This window comes from Schistosoma haematobium, chromosome ZW (genome assembly GCF_000699445.3).
Source record: "Schistosoma haematobium chromosome ZW, whole genome shotgun sequence".
NCBI classification, from domain to species: domain Eukaryota; kingdom Metazoa; phylum Platyhelminthes; class Trematoda; order Strigeidida; family Schistosomatidae; genus Schistosoma; species Schistosoma haematobium.
The window spans coordinates 34,665,278-34,692,061 of NC_067195.1; the positions used below are offsets into that span (position 1 = coordinate 34,665,278).

General features: G+C 33.4%; 1 protein-coding gene across 3 annotated transcripts in view; it reads right to left on the reverse strand.

The window, feature by feature from the left end:
- Positions 1-26,784, reverse strand: part of CAMK2G_1 (Calcium/calmodulin-dependent protein kinase type II subunit gamma) — a 45,528-nt gene that overhangs the window by 13,382 nt on the left and 5,362 nt on the right. The window contains exons 6-16 of one of the 3 annotated variants that reach the window (XM_051211156.1): positions 26,538-26,603; positions 26,215-26,287; positions 24,711-24,813; positions 20,815-20,898; positions 19,667-19,761; positions 18,012-18,134; positions 10,415-10,498; positions 6,978-7,020; positions 6,705-6,722; positions 5,950-6,066; positions 5,339-5,386 (exon numbers count right to left, since the gene is read on the reverse strand). In XM_051211156.1, the coding sequence (XP_051071193.1) occupies positions 5,339-5,386; positions 5,950-6,066; positions 6,705-6,722; positions 6,978-7,020; positions 10,415-10,498; positions 18,012-18,134; positions 19,667-19,761; positions 20,815-20,898; positions 24,711-24,813; positions 26,215-26,287; positions 26,538-26,603 (854 nt within the window). Of the gene's footprint in view, positions 1-5,338; positions 5,387-5,949; positions 6,067-6,704; positions 6,723-6,977; positions 7,021-10,414; positions 10,499-18,011; positions 18,135-19,666; positions 19,762-20,814; positions 20,899-22,409; positions 22,662-24,710; positions 24,814-26,214; positions 26,288-26,537; positions 26,604-26,784 lie in introns of all 3 variants that reach the window. The other 2 variants (XM_051211157.1, XM_051211158.1) reach the window with 2 other exon arrangements.

The following is a 26,784-nucleotide window of genomic DNA, read 5'->3' on the forward strand; positions in this document are numbered from 1 at the left end:
TTAGCCTTTCGAAAAAAAACGTAATCATAAGTATTTCACTGATAAATATGCAGACGTCTGGGCAAAACAACAATAAAATGAATCACGAAATGAAATGTGTGTGAAGAATGATAAATAATAATGACAGGATTTTTGAAGGAAACAAGTGGAATAAGAGAAAAACAACGGAGCCAAATCTCGTTTTACAAAAATAGATTTCGCTAATTTTATTTAACAATCTAGCAGATCGAAAACGAAATCAACAAGTGGTACAAATGAACAACTGTGATAAAATGGAGATATGTATTCACTCTTGACTTTATACTGTTCAGCGTATACGTCATTCTTTTGTAAGATAGTAGTGAATAACTCAAACAAATTTCATGCCAAATGCACAAAAAATTTATCCTGTCTTTGGATAAAGGATATGAAGATATTAGGACAGTTTTGTGAATTTCATTTTTTCATTAACTTTCTTTTCCTTTTCATTCGACATATGCAAATAGTTTGTTAGCGTCATTTTATCATCATTATTGCTTCTTTTGGTTGATTGGGTCATATACATTCTTGCTTATTTTGTCCTTGTAGAATCTGAACTTAACTAATCTTGGAAAGCACCTTACCAGAATAATGGATTAATTAATACGTTTCTTGTAAAAATAATATGCCAAATGTTTGGTTGATAAAGTCTATTGAAAACTTGAAAGATTTAAACTACACAGGATCAATTTATCACATAATGATTGTTCTTTTTTATAATGAAGTACTTCTGAAAATAGACTTCTGAGAAGTTCTTAATGGAAATTATGGGCAAGCAAACCTACTCTTACACGAGTCAACATCAGGTGAGGTATTTGGTCAACCATCTCAGTTTATGGAGATTCACTATCTCGTCAGTCTATCTGACGAACAAAACTTGAAGTTGATAGTTCGCCAAAAGTGTTGAGTTGACCAACAGTGTTCGTTGGTACGTTTTTCAGAGACAAAAACTGACATAAAATCTGTCGGTTTACAGAACTGAATGCTGCTTTAAGGTCGAAAAATACAACTATGTCAGAGAGTTAGGAGGTATTTCCATTCTAAATAATGATAAGCGATCTAGATTAGCCAGACAGGACTACTTCTAGTTCGCATACTCCACTTGAAATCTACGTCAATTTACCAGCTAAAACTGGACAAATATCCTCAAAGACCTCAGGAGTTAATCTACTAGAGGCTGTTTCAGATTAGTTATTTAAGAGTAAAATTGATAGTACAAATCGTGTATTACACACCAAGACTACTGTTTTCACTTTAACTGAACGAATTTCAGTCAAAGTATCACCAAGTTTTTTTCAGAAGCAATTTTACATCTGCCCTTTTATTGAGTACATTTATTTTTTTGTTACACCTTTGAATTTGACAGTCCGCTGTTTCACCTTTTCTGGTTATCAGCTTTCTTGTCTAATTTCTTTGAAAACCACTGATTGATGACTGAACAGTACAAAAGAAGCAATTACCAATACCATGGCTATCGAAACATGTGGAAAGTGGCATGCAGTGTGATGAGTGCAAAGGATGGCACCATAAGGTTTTCAAGAATCTAACACTTGCGGCTTCTAAACATTTAAGTAAAAATGGATACGTCTGGTTGTGTTAGCAATGGTGCATGGACGCAAATAATGTGCTAATTGAAGCTACAGCAATGGTAAACACTGCTCGAAGGTATAATAACAAGATGAATTTAATGATAAATAATCTGTCGACACACGAATCGATGTAAAACCATTCCAAATAGGCTCAATGTCGATTAACTTACATATGCCAAAGGATGAACGACCCAATTAAAATAGTTCTGTCAGAAACTCAAGTAGGAGGTATCTTTTATCCCCATCATCCAAGTAACAGCAGTCAGAAAATGCTTAGGAAAACCAATCGTAAGACAAGATCTGTTTGTACCAGAAAAAATAACAACCTGAACACCCAAGTCATCAACAATCATCCAGTATTTTACAGTTGCGAATGCTACTTCAGTGAAAGCTGATGAATGGGTAAGAATTAAGAATAAGAAACGATCAAGTACTAGTCTCTCCGTCAGTAGTTGAGAAATTGGAGTTACCATAGTGACAGATCACTTTTCTTCCATAAAGTTAAAGAGAGGAAATTCTCAGAACCCAGAACTCGCGTTGAGCATGACACTGATATTGATAAAAGATCTACTCAACCAGGTAATATCTAAAGATATCTCTGGAGTCACCTTGCTGAATATTTGTAGATTAGGTAGCCGAACGGACTTGAAGGAAAACCAAACTAGTCTCCTAAAAGTGGTATTTAAATCTTCCAATGAAAAATACTTAATATTACAGAATGGACTGAAGGGATCGGCAGATTCTTTCCCGTAAATGCTTGGCGCTTAAAGACTAAATAAAAAGAGAAGCTGAAAAGGAATTAGAACTAAGGTTATGTATTGGCGAGCATATTAGAATCGTAAATCTTTGAGTAGTGAGGCTTCGACAGAGAATGATCCCGAAGCCAACTTAGGTGCAGTACAAAGCCATTTAAATGGTCTTCGGATCTGTCCCAGTCCATGTCGTCTCATGGACTAGCAATGAAAGAGTAAAAAGCTACAAGAAAAGGAAATACTAAGCAACTTTATGAGACCAGTCAAAGACAAAGAAGGCAAGGCAGTAAGTGAGATTGAAGTACAGAAAAACAGGTAGCTAAAGCACCTTGAAGAACTCATGAATAGTTCAGTACACTGACCACACCGGACGTCGAAGCAGTACATACAGACCTTCCTAAAGGTATCACTCCACCAACAGCCCTAAAAAAATCAAGAGTGGGAAAGCAGTAGGACCTGACAGTATGTCAGCTGAAGCACTGAAATCAGACGTAGAAGGAACTTCAAAGATGCTCCACGTTCTATTAAGGAAGATTTTGAAGAAGGAACAAGTGACGACGGACAGGAAAGAATACTTCATCAATAAACCAAAGAAAAGAGATCCGAGCAAGTGTGAAAAATACAGGGGCACCAAACTAATATCGGTATCAGGAAGATTTTCCAACAGTGTTGTTGAACTGGATGAAAGTTTCAGTATACGCCCAACTTTGAGCCAGTGATACTACCCATTTGGCTAAACAGAAGTACACAGAGCAGAGTTCAAACCTGAAGCATAGGGGATAAAAGTCGAACGCCTTAACAAGTGAGATCGATGTTAAATGAAAAGGAGAAACTGACGTTAATTACAGCTCACAATTAAAATTAGTGATTGATGATCAAAAGATGTTTGGTCACTTTGTTACGGATGTACACTGACAGAATTCGGATATTAGTTTTTGTGAAAAACTTTCCATTATGGTGATAAATTAGATGGTGTAAGGTAACGACATAATTTTATTTCAAGTCAATACCTGTTCAATGTTCAAACAATCAAGAGCTGTATAGCATTAAAAAAAATTATTTCTAAGGTTTTTGATTAGTAAGTACTTTGCAGACATTTTACTTATACATGTTATGTTTCCGTAAAGTACGTAGTTGGACTAACGATATTGTCGTAATCAATAGCGAGAGGTTCATGATGGGTCTATTAGCCTTTAAACGAAATACAGGAAGTGGGAAAAACACTTGATAATTAAGCATGTACATGAGGATGCATTTTACACGTCTAAATGTGAACACTTTTAGAATAAGGTACTGATACATTCTAGTTATGTTGTGAATGCTTAAAAGTTTTATAGAAAAAATTAGAAATGACTTCACAAAAATACTATATCTGGCCTCATTAATTATTAGCTTTATTAGGAAATAAAACAAGGGAAAAAATGATTCTTTGAATTAAGTCTTTCATTTAAACGAGAATGAATAGTCAATTACTCATTGCAAATAATTATTTTAATTAATCGTGTTTTTAGCTTTATTCACATCATGCACGACATTAATTGGGTAGATTGTTAGTGGACAGATAAAATTACGTTGACGATAACTTCATATGCTAATTTATCAAAAGATCGAGTATATGCATGCAAATCTAATCACTGTAATATTTTCGGTGGTCATGCACAGAAGTTTGATATACATTGGAAATATCATGTAAAACATTGTAACACTGGGAATACATTCAAAATTTACAAAAACTTGTTTTATATTCAACTAATTGAAAAGGAATCTTAAAATAATGTGACAATATACTAGAGATAGGGCAAAAAAACTAAAAATTAATAGCGAAATTTATTTCTAAGTAGGCAATAATGAACAAATTACAATTCACATGTGAGAAATGACATATTTTTATCGGTTTATTTTACGTTAGGTTAGATAGGTAAACAGCAATTCTTTATGTAAAGTTTGATGAAAACTGACGTATTCTCGTAAAATTATGATATCTGAATTTCGGTGAGCATATGTGATCACGATTACTGCAAGCCCCAAGTGTTGTCGATAACACAGGACATTGTGTTAGCTTAAACTGACAGGGATTAGAATGCGTAAAACCGATTTCGTGATAATACTACGTTTTCGATTAAATTAGTCAATGAAAACAGATACTTTGTAAATACCTTTAACGCCTGGATGAAAATACTTAATTTGTTTAATAGAGCATATTGCTTAATTAGGAAAACAATGTTTAAATTAAATATAATACTTAATGAACCATTAAAAAAACATATTGGAACCTCATTATTATTCGTGGTCAGGTTATTAAAACTATCATAATAGATAAAAATCATTAGATAAATAGATAATAGGTAAGATGTAATTAACAAAACAGATCATACTAGTAATAATTAAACAACAGATGACGTTGTATGTTAAAACCCATTATTCATGAGTGAATTAACCCTAATTACATTTGTTGAACTTGAATGATCGTTAAATAACAACAGTTCACTAACTCATTATTCAATCCCATTTTACCATATTATAGTACAACAGACGTAAAAAAGATCTACACTTCTTAAGAAAGATATTATGGAGAAGAGAGCAGTCAGGTAAAAATATTGTGGAAAATAATCATTCCACACTGAAACATTTACTGAGCAACAATAACTGTTAAGTATTCATAACCTCTATTGTATCATGGGAGATAAGACAAACAGCACATGCAGTAAAGTTTACAGAACAATATAAACAGCATACAATGATGCACGAATGTTTGTTCCGTTATTATGTTAACTTCTGTAATGAAAAATATATTTTGTTGAAAACAAAAGTAAGCACGTCAAATGAACAGTTACAAACTAGGGATTTATAAACAACTACAAGCGAAAGACAATACGTGTGAAACAGAAGATTTAACGTGCATCAACTTGTTCCTCATCTTTCATTGATAAGAAAAAAAAAGTTAAGTAACCTAACACCACCTAGCTTATGTTTACTCACTTTCAACAGAGCACTCTGCTTTGACAATGGTACTACATGCCAATAATTCTTAAAATAAAAGAAATCAAATTGGAAGCAAAGAAATAAAACTTCGTATTAGCGAAAATTAATCAGTTTTGTTCGTTCAATTCCAATTCAACAACCAATCATACAGACAAACCGATAGATTAAGTATAACGTCGGCCTATCCTGAACTTTGTAATCACTGATCAATATTATTTGGGTTACATAATCAATTTTTAATAAAACTATTAGTAACTACAGTCACATTTTGCCAACTTTGCATCGCTATTATTTTTTTAGCATATGAGTCAATTTCAAGTATGTTTAATGCTATACTCTGTTTCTTCTTAATATTATGATTATTTGTCCTGTTTGGAGAATCCATGCTAAATTCACTGGTCAGAATTCATCAACTCATTGTTCTTAATCAGATTATTCTTTTTTAATTTAAGCTGCCTGCAACTAATGACAAACCTTGAAATAGAATTAATTTATTTTATTTTGCAAATCTTTGTTTGCGTTCAAATTGACAACTACAATCACTGACAATAATGGAATATACATTAAAATGGAGATTTCAGAAGTTATACATATCTAATAGAACTAACTTTTTATATCAGCTGAGTCCTCCATTACTGCAGTAGAACTGTCAGATGATTCTTTAATACCATCATTAGACTTCTTAGTTACAGAAGTATGACTTCCTGGAACGGTACCCCGACCAGCTATAAGGAGTATAAATCAACAAAATACAAAGTAAAATTCTACGAAAAATACCTAGTAATACAATTGGAAGAAAACTAAATATTACAACATGGAAACTAGACATGACAAAGTTTATTTTTGGATGTGATTAAACAAATAGAAAACAGAAACTACGCAAAACGGCATACATGATACACATTGATAACTGTTAAGTACTAGCTAGTGATGGGTAAGTTACAAAGATACTTATAGATAACTGTACACCGTACGAATGACAGGAATTTTTATACGAAACAATGGTAAATAATTTAGAATACAGTTAGCTGTGAAGCGAAAAAAAGACTCAGCTTTCCCGTTTTTAGAAAACCATTATCGACAAACTACTTTAAATGGAAAATATAATTAACAACACTGAACGTTTAACCTAGCGAGACTTGATCGTGAAAAACAGTTAGCGTATTTATTTTATAAATATTTCTGAAGGAGTTATCCAATAATATATATATATATATATATATATATATATATATATATATATAATATATAGTTCACGATTTTGTATGTACACTATGAAAGCACTTACGTAAACAGCCATGCAATCAAAATTAACAAAAGTGCATATGAAAACAAATGCGTTGATATTGAAAAAAAAACTTACAACTGTCATCCTTTTTCACTATAGATTCATATGAAAAACAGAGGCAAAACATGCAAAAACACAATAGAAAACAAATCAAATGAGACGTGATATTAATAAATCTGATTGTGGTAAATAAAACTACATGCAAATAACATTTTAATGAATTCAAACACCCAACAATACAAGTATACTTTAATAATGAATGCATAGAGACATGAAATGGATTCGAAGAGGTCAAAAATATATTATGAGACCAACATTTAGTTATCAGTATTCGAAAAGTGAACTTACTAGAAAAATTGCGTGTGGCTAGCATAGTCGTAAGTATAGCACCCTAAAAACGAAAAAAAAACAGAAAGCAGGAAACTGTTAAATGGGTAGATAACCATATTTGTTTAAAGCATGCACACACATAAATGTGTCAATTATCAACACTCTGAAAAACGATTAATAAGTTTTACCATTGAGTTCGATCTAACGTAGACAGTAAGGAATAAAACGCGTTGTAACTACTTATTAAGGAGAAAGTTTAGATGAAAAAGCTATTACTACACTTCAAATACAGATGGGTTAAGTAAATAGAGAACAAAAGAATTATTCAAGATGATGAGATATAATAAATATAGATAGTTATTCATCAAGTACATGCAATAAGCTCAGTAAATGATTATGGTGGTCGAACACTAGCCTTATAATTGAGGTCAGATGACTCTATGTAATATTACATCTAGTCAATTAAAAACTAGTTAAGAATATCTTGGTCTGAAGATTGAACATGACAAACAAGCAAAACACTGACTGAACAAATACAATTACATTTCATTTTTTTATTCAAGATTTCGGTAATAAAAGTAATCAGTAAGTCAGTATAAAATTTGATAACATGAAACTGCACACACTCAATATAAAGTGTAAGGTTTTGTTTAGACTATAAATACTATTACTTTATATAATGTATCTTTAAGCATTCTATGATAGGGTACCATCAAAAGAGAAGAAACAAACAAAGGTGGTGATAATCTATGAATTCAATTATTATTGAATAAAGTAAAATAAATTTGAGCCATCGAATGCTTAAGAGAATCGCAGTATAGTTAAAAAGTAGTAGTATTAAACTCAGTTCAGTAAATGGATTTGTGACAGTTATAACAAGAATACCTGATTAAGAGTCTAATAAATACCAAATTAATAGTTATATGCAACTAATCAGTACATTTATATATGCTGGTCACTCCACACAACACGGAGTATAGTTGCATAAAGCTTTTATGATGGGAATCTTCAACGAGCGTTGTTATTCGAAATATGACAGGAAAATATTTTCTTGTTAGGCAATAAGCATTCTTGAGGCAACGTAACATTTGATTTGACACATTCTATCTGATCACCAACTCTTGCTTAGATTCCTACGCGGCCCTTCAAATGTACAGGTTTAGTAAGCCCAACCAATTATTTATGTCACTTAAATATCGTGGTAAATTAAGACACCTAGAGAAACGTTACTTCGAATCAAACGACTTTATGACAGTTGCAAAAATAACTAACTAGTTTACGTAAATGATATTCGCGACTGCTTTTGTATGGGCAAGCCTCTTCCATAATAAGGTGACCTTAAAGTGATGTATTCATTTTATCCTCATGAGCCGAGCAATATGCCAAGTTGCATCAGTATGGAGCTCAGCAAATTGGTCCAGTGATACTCAAAATGGCATTTGGAGCTTAACAAGACCAAATTTGGATGTATATACTTTGGCAATACTTCACTAAACCTCGACATTACCATAAAAAGTAAGGTGTTATACATGTTACATGGAGTATTGGATCTAGGACTCAGGTATTCATACAATTTGTCCTTCTCAGAACAGGTCTCGAAACAGACCTCCAAGTCCCGACGTCTTCTGCGTTGCATAATTTGTAATCTTCATAACGAGTCACGTATTTTAATGTGCAAATACGTGTTCGACTAATCCCAGAATACTGCACTTTTGTTATTATTAGTATTGTTCACATAAAGGATAAATTAAGGTTGGAATCCGTTCAGAGGTGATTTGTATATCGCATTCTTGGGATTGTTGTACTTTTATTTATAAGTCCAGATATAATAAATTTGGACTCGACCATTAGTGGAAAAGGAGACTTAATTCAAAACTCACCTTTATCTTTAAAATATTTAATAAACTATCATTTAAATCTAATGAAGCATTTTAATATGCAGAATCTTCTGATTACAGCATCTGTGACTCTGTGTAATTAGTGAAACCATCTCATTCTAAATCTTCTCTCCATATGAATTACTTTATTAGGAAATTTTTTACTCTGGAAAATTTTACCACAATCTACCCTTGAAAAAAAGTCAATCCCATTCATTGTCCACTGCATCGATGCCTACTTTTCCTCTGGAAATGCTTGAAACTTGTTTACATCTGTAAGTATATTCCATACCGCAAGTGAGATTATAGGATACTTAAATGTTTAGTCGTTATTACAAGCTGATGTTACTTGACATTCAAATCTGACTGACTGACCTATCGTAGTAAACATTACATTTGTTGTTCCGTGCTCTCTGCTTGTGTTTTATTTTCTAGTTGTAGATGATTACAATCAATTCGTTATAAGGCGGGAAATGATTTTAAATACACCGTCCATACATCAACAGGTCTACTTAAAAAGAATTAAATGCTACCGGTTGAAGACTTTCATTGCTGAAATACATGTGAAATATGTACTACTTGAACAATTTTTGAACTAGAAAACTTAAGACAATCTAATATTCCATATATCTTTTACATTTAATAGTACTATCTATATGTTATGACTGTGAAAAATATTTGCTGCGGATTAAGGGGTAGCGAATTATTGATCGGACCCAAGACGCACAAACACGTAGAACGACCTAGGGTTCTGATTGGTCTCGCTTCCCTGTCTAGCCCAGTCAATTGAGTCCAGAACGAAAGTCACAGCCTCGGATATATGAATCATTATATTTCAAACATACTTTGTTTATATACCATTCAAGCAGTCCACAACGTACCATAAAATAGAAGATAACATTGTACAATAATGGCCAACAGGAAAATAACACGTCAAATAAATATTGACCAGTAAGATGATACCATTTCATGTCCAAGGATAGCATTAGGCTTAACAGGATAATTTTTGGGATATTTCCCTGAATATCCCAACACTATATCAAACTGATCATGCCTGTAAACTGGCATGAATTCTGTAATTATTATTTTTAGAATATATTATTATTTGATGGAAATTGTTACCCAGTGAATTCACCCCAAAAAACACAGATATCAACGGTTCGGGAACTATAAATGTGTAAACTTCCAGTGAAGTGCATATTGAGTAATGTATGCGTGACGCTTATGCTCAATGAACACTATCCAGAGAAATGACGGATAGTTGTGTCCGGTTGGTGTATGTAGGTTTATCACGATTCCGTTGATACAACCAGTTGAACTACATTTATGCCCCCAGTGCACCAAGCTTAAACAAATAAACATTTGGTCGAAATGAAGCAGCAACTCTTCGGTTATACTTATTAGATGGTTATCACATGCACGGAAATCCAAAAACAACTTTAAACTGGATAGAAAAATTGCATTAGAAATATCTCAGAGGTTATAACTCTGTACAGACATGAACAAGAACTTATGAGGCAAGCATATTCACAGTTTAAGTAGAGTACTATGCAATTAGATTTATAGAAAAGAACATACCTTCAATTTACGTCGTGCATTGAATTTCTTTAAGCACTCCACCGTCTCCTGACGATGCACAAGGGAAGCGACACGTTCTCGTTGCTATCAAGGAAAGAAATTAGAATTCGATAAGTTGGTTGACAGAGACGGGACGTAAAAGCAATATGAAGTAGTACTATACAAATCATTAGTGGGGTTAATGGGTTAATTAAAAATGATCTACTTATTATTGTCATCAGTGGCGAATTGTTATTCAGTACATTCGGAGATAAGTGGCAAACTTTTAGATAATCGGACCAGCAATTCCAGAATAATTCGTGAAGATGGGTTTTAAGATATGGTAGGAATCCAGTTATATATACTTTACTCATTACAAAAGATTGTTTGTTGGGTTCCATTTTAATTTAGCAAAGTTACTAACAAATAAGTCAGACCAAAAGAAGCTCAATTTAGGCATCAAGTTAGAGTATTACTATACCTTAACTTGGTCGATTTATTCGTCATAAAAATTGAGAAAACTACACCGTGAATCTTTGTCTTCGCGTACTTGATGTACTCACCTAAAGAAACCAATTACCCAGACCTTTCTGAAATACATTCTTCATAGATTTGAATGCCTTAAAAATGACGAGTCAATGGCCCAAGCTTTATATATATATATATATATATATATATATATATATATATATATATATATAAATGTATATTTAAGCATTCTATGATAGGGTACCATCAAAAGAGAAAAAACAAACAAAAGTGGTGATAATCTAAGAATTCAGTTATTAAAACACAACAATATATATGTAGGATAGTCAAATTTTTGAATACACCAAAGGTAACATATTCTGTGGTTAATAGGTGATGAGTTAGGAAAAACAACACAACCTTCTCGGGTTGTGTGAGTGTTAGTTCAACGGAACATTATTAACGTGTTGTAAATTAAGAGTTTATATTAGTGTGAAATCGTATTGTTTCCAAAAATTCCTGTTAAGGCGTGCACGCGCGCGTAAAAGATAAGAAAACAATGTATAAATATAGACGTAACCAGAGTAGAGAAGATTTACGCTTAAAATGTGACAATCATGTGATGTACTACAAAGTAAATAAATCAATTCTAACATTAATATTAAGAAAAGCTAATCATTAATAGTTTAGCGCCTTAGACAAAATACAGCATAAAATCATTCTCCAGTTGGTTTGTAAACACTTTTAAAACCGCTGATAGAAAGGTATAACATGTATGACACGTTCATATGAATGAATTTATTTATAGGGTTTGATGTTTGTGGCTTGGAGGTAATGCTACGCAAGCGAAGATATCCTAGTAAGGATTGTCAGGATATTATAAAAAGTCAAGTATAAGTACGATAAATAAGAATGTTGAGAAATAGGGTTACATTTGTGAGCTGATATATATATATATATATATATATATACTATTATTTTGGAAAGACAATATAATTATGAGCTGATTGGATTACATGAAAGGGTGCAACAATTATAAACGAATCTAATACGATTCACATGTACAAAACAATTGATTTGTAATTATTTATCAGTAAAATTTATTAGCTAGTACGAATCTCATTGAGGATACTTAAGCCTTGATGTGTTAGTTTTAATTTTTCCACAATTTACCAAGCCACTCAATGGACTTGAACAGGAATTTACTACCACACACGAACGAGTCATAGATGTGATCTAAATGTTTTTTTAGCGCAAGTAAACAACATTAGGAAATCTGAATTTTCTCGGATTATCGAGCTTTAGAATATATTTTGTCTGAAAATACGAAAGTATCGATGATTCAAATTCACTACGAGATAAGCAATTAATTAGCCATTTATTTATTTGAACACATAAATATTGGTAAAATGGGTCACCGAATACATGTGCGCCACACAATTCACCTGATTTGTGTGTATGCTGTGGTACTGCCCTGGTGCCCAGGTCGAAACAGGTGGTTTTCCACTATATCGATAGTGGAGTATGTTAAATTTCTATGTATATTTAATTGAAAAACACAACGCGTGACTTAATAGTTTCAAACAGTTAACGCTTAGTTTGCATATCACGTGAGTGTTGTTTACGGAATTGAGAGGACGAAAAGCGCTTTGGGAAACCCTGATTCCAAACCAATGGTGCACATCGGCTCCAGTATCCTGAGGGAACAAATGACGTATGAACCAATCGTTGGTCACCGGCTACCATGGGACTGTATCTCCTTACGATGCTCCACTGCCTTGTGGATCAGGACCTTTAGGTCGAAGGCTCCCTAAGAAAACCACTTGCTTCGGTTTGGCCACCCGGGCAGTACCACAGCCTACACACAAATCAAGTGACTTGTGTGGCGCATATGTATTCGGTGACCCTTTGTACCAATATTTATGTGTACAAATAGATATTTAAGACCATCGGTCTACTCCGAGTGACCATGAGCTCGACCACAAACGAAAACTGTTACGTAATCAAATTGGGCCGAGAAGCCTGGTTGTCGGAGCGTGCCAATGAGTTGTAGGCAGCAGCTACTTCAGGTAATTGCTGGAAGCTCTTTCAGCTCTTCCGAGCCACTGGCAGCAAGAAGTCTGGTATGGGCGGAATAATCTGTGATGACTGGATGTCAATCAATAACATCTATCGACCTCTTAAACGATGAGCAGCTAAACTGGTCTGCTGCCCCGGCAACATCGATTAGACTGACCTACCCTGACCTGTGACGACCAATTCACCTAGCAAGGCGGAAGTCCCTAAGGAACTTCAACTCCTGAAGCACCACAAATCGCCAGGACCATATGACCTATCTTCGGCCCTTTTTAAAGATGGTGGCGACCTTCTGGTTAAGGAACTGACTACGTTGTTTACAAACGTTTGACATTTAGAATGTTCCAACATCATGGAATGAGACGATAATTATCTCTATCTTTAAAAACGGTTCGTCTTTTCTATGACAACTATTGAGGAATAAGTCTACTATGATTGCGTCCAAACTTTTGGCTTCCATCATACTTCGTAGGTTGTTCAAAATCCGAGAAAGATTGACTCGCGAGGAGCAAACTGGTTTTCGTTTTGGTCGAGGATTTATTGATCATATCTTCACCCTCCGCCAAAACGTTAGAACACCGTCATACGTATCACAGGCCAACAATTGTCATGTTTCTTGACATCAACGCCACCCTCGATTTGTTGGACAAGATTGTTCTCTGGGATAGTCTGTTGAATAAGTGTGTGCCTGAGAAGTTTATTAACATCTTAAAAGCATTATATACAAACACTTCTCTCCATTGTTCCATCCAAGTAGTGGGGTTAGACAGGATTGCCCAATATCACCATTCCTCTTCAACTTTGCTATCGATGACATTCTGGAAACAACTCTGATGGATGTAAGTAATAACGATGTGAATCTGTTGCCTGGAGAAAGACTTCTCGACCTTGAGTATGCGGATGGTATTATCTTACTGTGGAATAATGCCCAAGCCATGCAATCCGCACTTAATCAGTCGGCAATTAGTGTGCGTAGGTATGGTATGTGCTTTGAACCTTCCATATGCCAAGTATTTTTACAAGACTGACAGGAAACCGATACTGCACTTCTTTAATTGGGAGAATTATTTCTGGTTGTACGTTTGCCAACTGAACTGCTTTTCCCATTATCACTCCACTATCGTACACAAATTTCTGTTCGCTATTGTTCCCTTTTTTCTTATATGCACCTTACATTGTCTCTTCATATTCTCAATGTTATCACAGCCCAAACACAAATTAAGTGACTTGTGTGGCGCATATGTATTTAGTGCTCCTTTGTACCAATATTTATGTGTTCAAATTAATAAATAAATGAGAACTTATAATCAATTTTTAAAGTCCAATTATAGACATTCCTCCTGGCTCATGGCAAGCCGCTGCTGTTCCATAAAACAGACTTCTAAAATATTACACAAAAATGTGGCTTAGTTTAGTTTATGTATCCTAAATCGCATGGAAAAACTCTTGGTAAAACTACCAACTACGCCATTGCGATCGATTTTGAGCCATGTCAGCCAGAGTCTCCAACTATTAGTTAAGATAGTCGCGCGGACCCCAACCAAGTAGTCTGCATCTACCAATGTGGCTCAAACTAGAAGTTAGTGACTTCAAGGACTGATGCCACGTTTTGGCTTGGCCTCCTCTGATTTTCTTCATACCATACCTAACAGTAGTCAGCATTGCTCGTCGTGGTAATCGGCGTTCAGGTATACATAACATTTAGTTCATCCATCTCAGTCGACGAAGATTCACAACTTCACCTAATACCCTGTATCTAACCTCACTATTACTTACCCGGTGATCCCAGACGTGAATAATATTCCTAAGACATCTGTAATCAAGTACTATCGGAGTCTAGACATATATTCTTTAACGAGCGGCAGTCTTTTATCGGGCTTCTCCAACGATGACTGATAGCAACATGATCTATTTCAGTCCATTGTTTCAATCTTATTAGTAAAGTTAAACATTTTCCACAAGTGTATATCATTCACTCATGTAGCGAGAAGATAAATAAGAATATAAATTCATATTAGTGGATTTGTTCTGAGTTTCCTATTTCTACATGTTAATAATAACTTGTTTTTAACTCATTCACCAGGTACTTGGGTATGAGTAACACTGAGTATGAGTGTTAATCATCCTATCCGGTTTTCCAAACAAAGTTGGACAGGGTTCGAACGTGGGAATTAGTAGTCGAAAGTTGAATGTCTTAATCAATAAGCCACTGATCCACTTTCAAGTTTCGTGTCAAAAGTGAAACCGACACCTACAGACTATTATACAAACAAAGACCAAGTATGAATATGCATCACACAGATTAGTGAAAAATTCCATAAAAATCAACTGTTATAGAACAAAAATATGAGCAAGTGAATTCAATGTAATCAAAAGAAGGATAAAATCTCGTAAATAACTTTCTCTTTCCCATTACTTTATCCACTTCACACTCCCTTAATTTTGTCCCAATCAAAACACTCGTATGTAAATAATATAGAAATAAGCAGAGGATAAAACAATCTAGTCGATATTGAGGTCATGGCCAAGCTTCCATTTAACAACAAAACCCATAGTAATAATAATAATAATAGAAACAATGACACTGATAATGATGAGCACAGGTTGAAGTGAATGGGCTATCGATCTGATGCAAGGAAAGTGATTGAATTATATCGAAATGTTATCACGGGTTTTATTGCTTTTTAACTGTTCCACATCAAAACAACATAAGTGTTTTTATCTGTTCGTAAATTCATCATACGTGAAGTTGAATGATGGTTGTTTTGGTTTATACTAGAAAAACAAATACTAATTATAGAATTTTCTCTTGTCAAATAATGATGTGATGAAGAGGAGCTATGTGGACTGGGTGCATAATTCTGATCAAATATATGATTAAACACCAAATTATTATCAGAGTTAAGTTAAAGAACAAAAATGTGATCATTTAAATTTAAATGGAAACTGTTGAATTAATCTAAGGAAAAAGAGGAAATAATTTACCAAAAACTTCAAACGCACTAGTATTTATAACGCGCATGGTGTCAAAGCGAATGATCATGTTAGTTTTCGTAAACACACAGAAGCAAACAAAAGAACAGAATTTTGTTACTCATAAAAATTATTATAGGAAAGTCATGAAACAGTTATATCATGGTATAAAAAAGCGAATAAACGTTCTTTCACTGAACCAAAAAACTGTATTCCATCTTCCAGTATTTAAAACAAATAAAAATAACATTAACTTGATAAACTTTATATTGAAGAATGACAGCATTAGTGTGGTAAATGATTGACTTTCAGTACAAACTAAGAATGATATTTTAGTGGTAGAAATTATCAAGAGGTCCGGATTGTTTTTAAATGGGATCAACTTTCAGAAACTCAGTAGCACGAAACAAATTAAATAACAAATAGGATGAACAGTGGCTTTTCCTCAATGTACTACTCAGGATGACAGAGTAAATTTAAGTGGATTTTCGTGTAGTACAAATTATACAAATTCCAATCATAACAGTTGATGCATAGCCTTTATGTAAATGAATCTACTTGTTTCACAAAAGGGAAGCTTACAATCGTCTGCTGTGTTCTATCGTTAATAACTGTTAAGGAGTATCATGAAAGGACAGAGCAAATTGTTAAGTTTTGTGACCATTTCTGTACCTCCCTCGAGAACAGATGGGAAGACCATAAGCTAAACAAGTCTATTATCAAAGTAATGATTTGTGCGAAGCAAAAGAAACTGAAACGAAAACGAAAATAATACGAAATCACGTGACACCAGAGATCGTGTTAAATTCCTTTTTTTAACGTAAGAGCATGTAATCCATTATTTAATGCCGAAAAGTAATGACATTTTAAAATATATGTTAATTGGAGCTTACATCTAAGGTCTGGAATGTGAAATTAATTAAAGATAAAAACGAGAGTGAAATCTTTGGTAAACAACAAGCGGCAAAGGACAATACATTTAAAATAAAACGATCAATGAAAGAAAAAGACTTTTCATCTACTTTATCGTCGTTCGCAAATACTATGACTAAGAAAGGGACAAATTACTCGATTAAGAAAGAAGTATTAGGTATTAATATCAGATAGCATTGTTTGACTACAAAGGATACATGGATATCCATGAGAAATACTTCAATACGGATACAATATAACGATTAGAAATAATATAATTATATGCATATATTATGCAATAATGTGAAATGCAGAGCATATTTGTTCTAGTAATACGGCTATTTGAAGTGTTTATAGGAAAGCCTTTTGCATAAATATACTTAAACACAAACATATGTGATTCAGAATCTCTTGTGGTAGAAAACAGGTCCTCACTACTCTGAGAATTAATTACACAATTTAACTGGTTCACAGTTGGAGTGATTACCTCTAGTGAGATATAACAAAAAAAGAAGAATCTCAACATAGAGAAATATTATTTTAGAAATATACATTTACTAGAAAATCAGCGAAACTAAGTTTGAAATCGTTAACGTAAAGCCAGTGTATCCAAAATGAAATCGCTTAGTACCAAGACAATTTGATGGGAATACTAATTAAAGTGTGTGAAATTGGATCTGCGCGCGATGTATTGGCGGACAACGTTTGCATAGTATGATTTTAGCTTTCGAAACATGCATACAAATGGTTAGTACTGTTGGATCTACACTCAAACAGCTATTGAAATGTAGGAACTCAGGAAATTTTCATAAGTAGGAAGAAAGTTACCTAAACAAGTTTCGTGAGGATCTTGTGTGAGTGATGAAAATTAAACATTAACGTTTTTAGCATTTTTATTAAATATTTCATGGTATGAAAATTCCTTACGGTGAATTTACATAAATAAACAGTTGTCTATATGTATCAGACATAACGTCATAGTCATTGATATTAAATACAAATAAGCAGTGAATCTTACTAAATGATTGCAAGCTAAGATAGTAGTACGCAGGTACCATTGAAAACTATTGATTACAATGAGCTGATTTACTGCCCTTGTTATAATACATTAAGGTTTGAAGACTAAACAAGAACCAAATACAAAAACAAACAATTCAAATTCTACTAAACATCTGTTTTCATAACGTACACAAATCCATGGATGTTTGAGGGCTTCTGCAGCTGTGATTCGCCTTGCAGGACTGACTGTTAGCATTAGGTTGATTAAATTCTTAGCTTCAGGGGTAACTGTATCCCATTCTGGTGAAGGATACTGAAAAAATACAAAGAGATTGAAGGACAAAAAACAATTTTATAGACAAAACATTTTTATGAAATAAAAATTAGAAAACAGGAAAACCACATCTACTTACAAAATGGGATATTGAGATTTTCAAGGAAACTACTAGTGCTTAATGTGAATCTATATTTTACAGATAAGATTGTCGTTTGTAGAATTAAAGAGGAGGTAAACAGCATGGGGTGAGGTAAGGTAGAGTATTTCCAGTATACATCATGGGAAATTACTCAAACTATTTGTTTCAATAGAAAGTAACACCATCTAAAAATGGTGAAAAACCAATATCTATAAATAAGCGGTGATTAACAACATTTTGAATGATCCCTACAAATAGTACGAAATTAGACATAAACCGATTATTAGTATACTTAGATTGTGATCAGCAGTGAAATCTAGGATGTGCACTTCGTTTAAAAAGATGCAAGTTCTTCGTTAAAATAAATACCTAGCTTCCAATATTTTTCTCAGTTTAAAGAACAATATTGCTTTTATCCATAAAGATAGCGAAGGAACTCCCAAGAAGGCATTTTGTCTTGATATCAGCTGGGGTGACACGAATACATTAGTTTATCATATTCTTCTAGATCTTCGATTTTAATACTGTCCTATGCTTCTTATCATTGGATTTCATTTATCCTTTTCAATGTCCTCTATGTTTGAACTTTCACTATCACTGTTACTGTAACTATTTGGGCTTTTTGTTATTTTCATTTCGAAAGCTGTGTTGATGTGGGACGGATAACTCATGAACTAATGTGAGCGGTGACCCGGGTGTTCGAGATCAGGCTAATCACCCACTCGACCGATACCCTTAAATCGATTACGAACCCCACAAAGAAACACAGCACAATTACTCTTGGATAGAAAAACGACGAAAAATTGGCAAAACTGGTGCATGTAATGTACGGGGTCGCTCCACACAGGGCAAACTCCAACTGGTTGCAAAAACAGCTATTCTAGCCCCGGTAGTTGTACCGTGCTTTGATGTGACCTGTTTCTCGCCAGAAGGACCTACTAGGCTTCACCAACCAACTTGTTTTCTTTATGTGAAGTGTAAGAACTTCGACAGACATACATTTGTGTCAGGTCCTATTTAGAGGCAATATTCATAACATTTAGTGATTAGTAACAGAAAACTGTTATAGTACGAGTTATTCACGTCTCTTGATAATACGTATATAACCCATTATTTTAACACGAAATAACAATTGGCTTCTACCAACATTTCAAACATGATTTTAGCCAAATGTAGCTACGTTTCTCACGTTTTTAGACTAAATAATCATTCTCCTATATTTTTTAATTAAGCATCTGTCAAGAAATAAGCATCATAACTCATTCAAACTCAAGAACCGTAATTCTAATGAAGATTTAAATAGTAAATCAAGGTACAATATAGACTAAATTACATGTAATATTTACCTAATTAGTCGTCACATGGTGCAAAGATAAGAACCAAAAAAATAATAAAATTGATAAAAAGTAATATATTTTTATTTACGTACATCATATGCTCCCGATTTGATTTGACTGTACAATCGATTCTGATCTTCATCCCAGAATGGTGGATATCCAACAAGAAGGATGTAAAGAATAACACCTGGAGATTGAAAACATTACGAATTTAAGAGAGTACTTTTTAAGTGAGCAGAGGTGCTTGATAATCCTTTTTTCAATTAACAGAAACAAGGTAAATTGGGATCATATATATTCAGTGATTTGTTTGTTAAAACATAAAACTGACTCGGCAGGAATAATAAAAATACATACTTGGTTCGACAAAATTTTTAGCGTAAACAATTTGAATGAAAATGATTTTACAATCATAATTTGTGGGTAAGTGATTTTAATTGCGAGTGTTACATTAATCGTCAATGAAATATTAGCATTTCACTAGAAACTGAGAATCGAAATAAGACTGATGACTCAATAGAAAGGAAATGTGAGGTAACTGGATTTTTCTAAGTAACACTATATACTACGGTTGTTTTATGGACTGGCAGAGCTATTTTCATACAAAAACAATACGAAGATGCTTACTAACCGAAAGACTGACTAAGAATTTACAAGAATTCAGTCGTTTACACCTTAATCTTATTTATCACTATCCCTAAAACTTTTGAATGTTCGGGTGAGATCCGGTATGTTAATGATAAGCGATATAAGCTAGGACAGGAAGTCAGAAATGTTGTGCCAGAACAACGCTAAGTGCAAGCTATTCCTTAAATAATTGTAAAAACAGGTTACGCGTCTTGATACGAGATATAAATCAGAAAATAGATAAACAAATACGTTTACAAGAATACATAAGATAACTGTGAATAATTACTTCGTACACATATATCTGACTACAGGGAATAATTCGGCTCCAGGATTTTAAGTTACAGAAGATACTACTAATCAAACAGCAGTTTAGAATATTCCACAACTGATATACGATTTAAAACTGTTCAGGAGACAACGAAACATAAAAATAAAAAAATTGTTAACATTTCCAAACATTTCTGGGAAAACGTGAAATTTCTATTACACATTGAAAAGAGAAACTGCAGGGTGTATATTTTGTGATGAGATTACTGTGTAGTGAATACTTCAAATAGCAAGTCATAAATACCAGAAAAAAGAAAATATATGGAAAACCATAACAGCTTACCGCAAGCCCAGACGTCTACCGCTTTACCATATGGTTCTTTACGCAAAACCTCTGGAGAAAGATAACCAGGAGTGCCAGCAAAACCTATAACACGGAAAGTGACACCAAATGTTTTAATTAATAAGACAGAAAAATATGAGTGGTGTTTGCTTTTAAAGTGTCGAAAACACTTCATAGTGGTCTATTATGCATTTTCTTCATTAACACCTCATTCAATTGTACGAGAACAGGAGGAATTAATTACTGATAAATGTAGGTGAAGAATATCGATATTTCTCGAAATGATGCTGATAATTTATCACAGGAATAGTCGGAAATATTCTAAAAAAGTAAAATGGCAAGAAGGGATGTGGCGTGGAAGTTATGGACAAGAATTAAGTGATGAATTATTTTCTTCTAATCCAGTAAGAATACTGTGAAGATTTGAATTGTTTCAAGCCTGGTGTTTCCAGAACAATGTTTTTTTAGTTGATGGTAATACAATTCTTAATTCTTTTTGCTTTCGTAGATGAATCTGACCTTTATGTTGTTAAATGGTTAATTTCTTTAGGATTACTGCAGTTCGACAAGTATACAATTTTTTAATATGGCAGGACAGATGGTGGGTTGTTATCTTGGTTTAAAACTAATAAACAAAGTGTGATAACATTCTAAACAATAATAAAATCATAGCAATAAGAAATGCTGATTAACGTTAGCATACAAAACACCAAATAATAGGAAATGTGGCATAAGATTTTCTTGGTATTAAGTCTTTAACAGATAAGATAAACTTTATGATAGCGTTAACAGTTGTAGTGACCGTGTCTACTTGACGAGTAATTTTGTCAGGGGAAGATATTACCATTCATTTGGAAAGCAGGTAAACATAGTTTTCCAGAAAATAATTATCTTTAACACTTTTCAGGTTAAGATGGCAAGAGAAAAACCGAATAAGGCACTGTAAACTGAAACACTGAATAAATTTTAATCCAACTACGTATGTATACTTAGATCTTAGCGAACGACTTAGTGATGATTTGGCTATGAAAACTGATTTAGGTGCAGAGAAGTCCGAACCTACAACTCATTGGTTGAGAGTTAGGTGTTTTGACTTCTAGATAATCACATTCAAACAGACAAGGTAAGAAAATACTTAGTTGAGACTAATGTAGCAACCATAAATAAGATTTAAATACCCGTTTCTACTTTCCATTTCATATCTGCATATTTTCAAGCATAGATCATTGCTCTCACACTGTTTTTAATAAACACTGAACGTCATACGTATATGTATTAATTTATATTCACTAAGTCGTTGGGCTATTAATTTCTTCCTCTCCTGCCATGTTCGCGACAATTGAAATTGCTTTTGTAACGTTACTTATAAAAGGTTCCGTTCACAAATTGCTGACGAGAACTTTCTCGTGAATTGAGTGATAACTATATCAATAGTTCGATGTTACACATCAGACCAGTTGAGTTCCTGAATATGAGGTATGTTCATCAGGTCATGTAAGGTAAAGATGGAAAAGAGTTATGTAAATACACAACCATATTTTACACCAGTTAATAAAAGTGAATGATGACTAGTTGTATATCTGCACCAAATATACCTGAGAAGTATGTAAAAGTAACTTTCAAAAACGTTTTCCAACTGGTCCAAGAATACAACTCCACCTAGGGAAACAATTGTGCCCTTACTTCGGGAAACACCAGAGTATTATGGGACTTTTAGCCATAGTTATGATTTAGAAATGCAAATGGTAACGACTTGGTTGGCACACGAATAATCCAAAAAAGAAAGTAGGCGTGATGTTTCCTGGATTTGACTCAACCTGAGCAGTAGTACGATAGAGATCAGAAGCCTGAATTCAACAAGCATAAAACACATGAAATCATTTATTGTACCTAACAACTACGATTTTGGATATTACAGTATGCTGTAAATGACAGTAGTACTATTTATCTATGAGTCTTAAATGTTTTACTAATTCTTTAATCTTGATATGTAACTGAGGTGTTTTTCCCGGGTATATTTTTCGAAGTCACTAGTCAGATTTCCTGATTTCTATATGAATACTTTCCAACACTCATTATTATCTGTACAGTCACACTGAATAGTCGTTTAATTTATAAGTTGCCCAGGGTGACTGAATGAAGAGCTTATCTGATTGATGTCAATTCATACTTTAAGAAGACTTTTAAAAACATTTTTAGTTTTCCATATAAAAATGAAAAAAAGAATCGAATTTTGAAGTGACATTTGAGTACCAAGCCATATGTGTAACATAAAATGAGGTAATTGATGGCTTTTATTCAAATACTTCGTATGAAAAGTTTTTATGGGTGTGAACCGTGTGCTAGTGCAGTGTCGTTGAAATGTAGCCACAGTGTATATTTATTCGAAAAAAAAGTCACCGAAGATAATTTCTGATAAAGATGTTTTACGTCTTTCCAACGAACACAAATGAATCTGTGAATTTGTTGAATTTCCTTGCATTTCAGTAACAAAAAAATGCATATATGATACTGTTGTCACTAGAGATGTGACAAAAATAACTGTGTAGTTAGGTTCCACTCGAACCATCCACCGATTTCGCTACGAGTTTCATAAACATCCGTGAAAACTCACCCTTTGAGATCTGTTGATCCTTTATTTTTCATAAGGTTATCTAAAATATCGATTAACTAATATCCTTATAGTCAGTATGTAAAGGGATTAGACGGTCAACGGTGTACAGAGGATACTTACACTTATTAGGGAAGTTAGTCAGCTACAATATAGGACCAGGCACATATATGCACCGGTCCAAGTTGCCACAGCTCATTAACACAACAAGATGAACACCAAATTCATAGAAGCAGTTACTACAATGGTAGTAAAAAAACATTTCATACAAGGGTATAATACAAGGAGAAAGAATTAGTTCGTAGAAAGAAAGGTATAAAGTTATTTCAATCTCACAGTTTAGGGGAAGACAAAGAGTGTATACACCTACACTACTGTAATCGATTCTGTCTCATGTCACCCAGGGTCTTCAGCCTCAACCAAGTTGTCTGCATCTAGAGGTCTTAAAAAATTTCGTACCGTCAATGGAGATCCACTGGTTCGTCGAATCGATTAAATCAGATATTTCTAAGTGGGCAGTAGTTGAGTAGTACTAGTATTTAACTAAATAAATCATATATTTAAGAGAAAACAATAGGTAATTAACAGTTAGGGAGGAAAAAATTCTAACTAGACATGAAAATAAGAAGATAAGGATCAGTGATCACTGTCGGATCAAAAGCAAAGGCCGACTCCATCAGTGAATTATTAATAGATTTATCACATATACTCTTCAATAACGACTCATCGTCTATAAAGCATCGAGACGAATTTAGGAAAAGGCAAAAGAAAGAATTCCTCCATATAACAAATAGAAAAGCTACTTTGAGGTAGATCCCTCGTTGTTTTCAAGTTTATCATACAATTTACAATATTTATTTCAAAATACTAAATTTTAGAAAGCAAATAAGGCTAAGGTGGAAATTTATTTGTCTATCTTATAGCGAAATGCTAACTTTGTGATGTAAAACATAAATGAAAGCAAGAAAAATATTTAACATACTAAACAGAAACGACAAACCGACTCAGTTTACTGTAAGGCATGGATAAAATTAATCATAACAATACTATCTGCAGCATCGATATGTCTCCATCCACTTGAAAAATGAAATAAGTACCGTTTATTCAATCACTTGAGTTGGATAATCAGTTCTCTTACTAAACATTAATTTTAAAAATATGAATTGAAATTTGGTTACTGTTAAAGTATTTGCGTGAACTGAAGGAAAAATGTCTTTTTGTAATGAAATACATAAGCATATTGGTTGAAAAATTTAACAAATGTATGTGTTTAGGAAAAACGTACCAAACCAAGCTGGTTGATCACCCTGAACTTCTATCGCCAGACCGAAATCCGCTAGTTTCACTGCAGCCCCCTTGGATTTACTAGCAAGCAACAAATTTTCTGGCTGTAAAACAAATTCAATTTTATGAAAAACCCACATGTGTTTGTTAAGTACAGGACAGCTCAAAGATTACTTAACAATGATTTACTGCTATCAGTTGCAACAAATCTAATAAACGTTTTTAGTGGAACCTGTTGATGTTGTTACATACGTGCTAAAATGTCTTTCTACTATAAAAAAATGAACTTGGTTACAAGGCAAGGTGTTTTGAAGGTTACTTTTACATTATCCACAGAGTCCATTAAAACGTGGACAACAGAGTAAAACCTCTTTATGTTCTCTTATCTTCATTCCACTAAATGCTGTTGTCCGTGTATTGCTTTGTTTATTATTTAAGTCAGTTAAACTCAAGAGCATTAATCACATACACAATAATTACACACATAGAAATCGTTTTTTTGTACCTAGTGAGTCTCTTAAATATATGTATATAAATTAGAGGATGATAATAGTGATACAGATATCATAATTTGTTAGGATTGTGACGTGGGGGAGGGATATCAGGTAGATGTTTCACTGCACTCATAACACAAAGAATAAATGATTAGAAAGTAATGTAAACGAAACCGAAAATCCGGCGAGATTATCATTTATGAACGCACCAATCAAATGTAAGATAACAAGTATTGGGTTTTGGCGCGAACTCCATTCATCTATTCGATTAAATAGCATTTTGGCATGTTAGCTTATGTCAGTTCGTGATGAAAACCGTAAATCGAATTCCTAACCCTAACTATCCACTGTAAATCATAATTCTAATTTTCACACTGCTTTATAATCATCATTTATTTCTAGTAGGTGGACATTCTCAATTCAAAAGTCGTCCATAAAATTTATTCTCACCGAAAACCCTTTGACAGATTACTTGGGATTTCGAATAAGATATGTTTGAGTTTATCTACCAAGTAAATATTAATATATATATATATATATATATATATATATATGCTACTCAGAATATAGAACAAAAACGTAATAACAAAATTATCTGCTGTCATCCTGCGAACAAAAGATTAGCAAAACATGTCTCTTAGAGACTTTTGGGCAATATATATTTTGTTAGGACCGGGTAGTAAAATTGTGACTGAATAGTGTGATTAGGAAAATATTCATCATAAAATTTCACATAAAACATGATAAAATGTAATTATAATCATTTAAGATAAAAAATCATGACAAAAAATAAGTATAGACACCACCATAAAATAACACACTAAAACTTTTGATGGGCAATTTAGAGATCAAGTAAAAGTTTATTGAGTCAAAGGGAATGAATGCTTTTAAGAATATCGATGTCCACAACACGTAACATAAGATCCAAAATCCAAGTAAATGTGGAACACGCATGACTAATGATAATGAATGCTGAGTACAGTGATACACTGCGAAAACGTTACTACTAACCTTTAAATCTCGATGTACAATATTATTCTGATGACAATAATTCACACTTTCAATAATTTGCTGCATACAGTTACTGGAGGAAAAATAAGAAAGCGAGTCTTGGTTATTCGCAAGATTTAAAATTACGGTAATAATAACGATAACAAAGTCAACAGAAGCTAAATGAAATTTATAAACTACGGTCTTATGCCTACATTTGAATCAATCTAGTAAACCAACAGTAATGGTATGGGAAACAAAAACAGTTAAGGAGAATAACATATACAAAAAGATACCTCTAAATTCACTACGTATTCATCTCAGTAAACACTAAAGAGACTAACCTAGCATCCGCTTCACTGTAGAATTCTCGAGCAACAATGTCCTCGAAGAGTTCACCACCAGTTACCCTAAAAAGATTAATTTTAATACAATCATATGATGAAAACAACATATAATTTAGAATATTAATAGGGTTATCATTATAGTGTAAATTTGATTAGTAGTGCCAGCAGTCAACTAGGTCGTGAGTCTGAGCCTTGTCTTGTCTACACCGGTTTGAGCAGTCGGATGAGATCACTGGCTTTCTCA